This window comes from Triticum dicoccoides, chromosome 6B, assembly GCF_002162155.2.
Source record: "Triticum dicoccoides isolate Atlit2015 ecotype Zavitan chromosome 6B, WEW_v2.0, whole genome shotgun sequence".
NCBI lineage: Eukaryota > Viridiplantae > Streptophyta > Magnoliopsida > Poales > Poaceae > Triticum > Triticum dicoccoides.
Window position 1 is genome coordinate 187,343,437 of NC_041391.1, and position 1,946 is coordinate 187,345,382.

General features: G+C 48.5%; 1 protein-coding gene across 1 annotated transcript in view; it reads right to left on the reverse strand.

The window, feature by feature from the left end:
- Nucleotides 1–1,404: 1,404 nt before the first annotated feature.
- The window catches only part of LOC119326217 (polyubiquitin-like), a 2,390-nt gene continuing 1,848 nt past the window's right edge, over nt 1,405–1,946 (reverse strand). The window contains exon 3 of the mRNA XM_037599910.1: nt 1,405–1,803. Coding sequence (XP_037455807.1) covers nt 1,618–1,803 — 186 coding nt within the window. The 3' untranslated portion in view covers nt 1,405–1,617. The remainder of the gene's footprint in view (nt 1,804–1,946) is intronic.

Below are 1,946 nucleotides of genomic sequence, written 5' to 3' on the forward strand. Positions count from 1 at the left end.
CGGGAGGCCCCCGCGCCCCCCAAGAGCGAGCAGGGAAGGGACGGCCCGCCGCCGCCAGCGCCGCGCGGGCAGGGCCCGACGGCTCCGTCCGGCGGCGGCGGGGATGGAGAAGGACGGGGAGGAGGCCGAAGGAGAAGGGGCATGGGGCCGCCCGTCGCCTGCAGGAGGGCGAGCGGGCGGACAGGTGCGCGGGGGAGGGGGAGGGGGAGAGGGAGGCGGGTAGAACGCTGCGGCGGCCGACGGAGGCGGGAGGGGGCGGCCGGCGGGCTAACCCTAGTCGCGGGAGCGGTCCGGCGGTCAGGCCGCTCCTCGTGTGAGATGGGCCGTAAGATTTGAAGCTCAAGTAGAGTTGGATTGCTCAACAAGCTTTACTTGGGTGGGGAAAAGGGGGATGAAGAGTGAGCTCATCAAAAGCAAAGATGTCCCTCCTCTTGCAAGTTCTGTTTTAAGTTATAAGCCTCTCTAGCAAGCAAAACGAACATCTTGGATGACTTGCTCGGAGGAGAAATGGATGAAGAATTTCGTATTTATATTGTGCATCCGAAGGATATTGGTTACTAGCCCCACACTCATGGGGAATACCGTTTCGTTCCTAGATGTATATACATCTGACGTGAGAAAAGAATCTGTTTTTTTTCTAAAAAAAATTTTACCTTCTATTGTACTCATATGGAATTTTCTCAAAGAAAAAAAATCCCATCGACTTCAGGCAAAAAAAAAACTACGGATAAAAAATGTGAATAGAAACTTCTGTATAGTGTTGTTTTTGTTTTCTTCCACGAACAATATCATGGAATATTTTTCTTGGCCAAACAGTTCATGCAAAAGTCAAGTTTATTTCAGAAAAATTTCAGAAATTTTCAACTTTTTTTTTTTTATTTCTAGTATTCTTTTGCATATATGGTGTATACCCAGGAACCCCACCTCATCAGCCGACAAAATATGAGATTCTAACTCATTTCCTGGCTGCTTACTGTACTTTGACAATGCACTTGTATAAGATATAACTGTATAAGATATATACAAGGTGTCTCAAACGTAGGGTGTTGCTTCAAAACAGAGCACTTTCATTGCAAGATACACTACTTTCATTGTACACAAATCCAGATCTTCAGTTCATGACAGTCCTCCCATTTCAAGAATTTCTTCTCTCAAGCATCCAAGACAGAAACTGCAGCTCTTCTCACCAAAGAACCAGATGAACTTAACCACAAAAAGAGATCACAAGCTGCCATAATTTCAAGTGAAAACGAAATTTGAATAGAACTTGCATCTAGAGCCGCAGCAGCATCCAAATCTAGCATTTCACCTAACGAGTTCGCATCAACATTCATTCAGAATCCAAAAACTAGGATCTACAGCCCAGAAAGGCGATCATAAATCCACATATAGCCAGACAAGAACTGCAAAGGCAAATGAGCACAGGCACATTACTTCAAAGTTGACTTATTCATACTTAACGGTACAGATGTACCTGCAACTGTTTGCACCAAACCACAGGACTCGATGGTCCATTAAAGCAGCAGACACAGTACGACTTCACACAAACGAGACATCACTTGAACAAAGGCGACACAGGGTACAGCAGCAGCAGCAGCAGGTCGAACGATAGGGCAATTACTGACCACCACGGAGGCGGAGCACCAGGTGAAGGGTGGACTCCTTCTGGATGTTGTAGTCGGCTAGGGTGCGACCATCCTCCAGCTGCTTGCCAGCGAAGATAAGGCGCTGCTGGTCCGGGGGAATGCCCTCCTTGTCCTGGATCTTAGCCTTGACATTGTCAATGGTGTCAGAGCTCTCAACCTCAAGGGTAATGGTCTTGCCAGTGAGGGTCTTCACGAAGATCTGCATGCCACCACGCAGACGCAGCACCAGGTGGAGGGTGGACTCCTTTTGGATGTTGTAGTCGGCCAGGGTGCGACCATCCTCCAGCTGCTTGCCAGCAA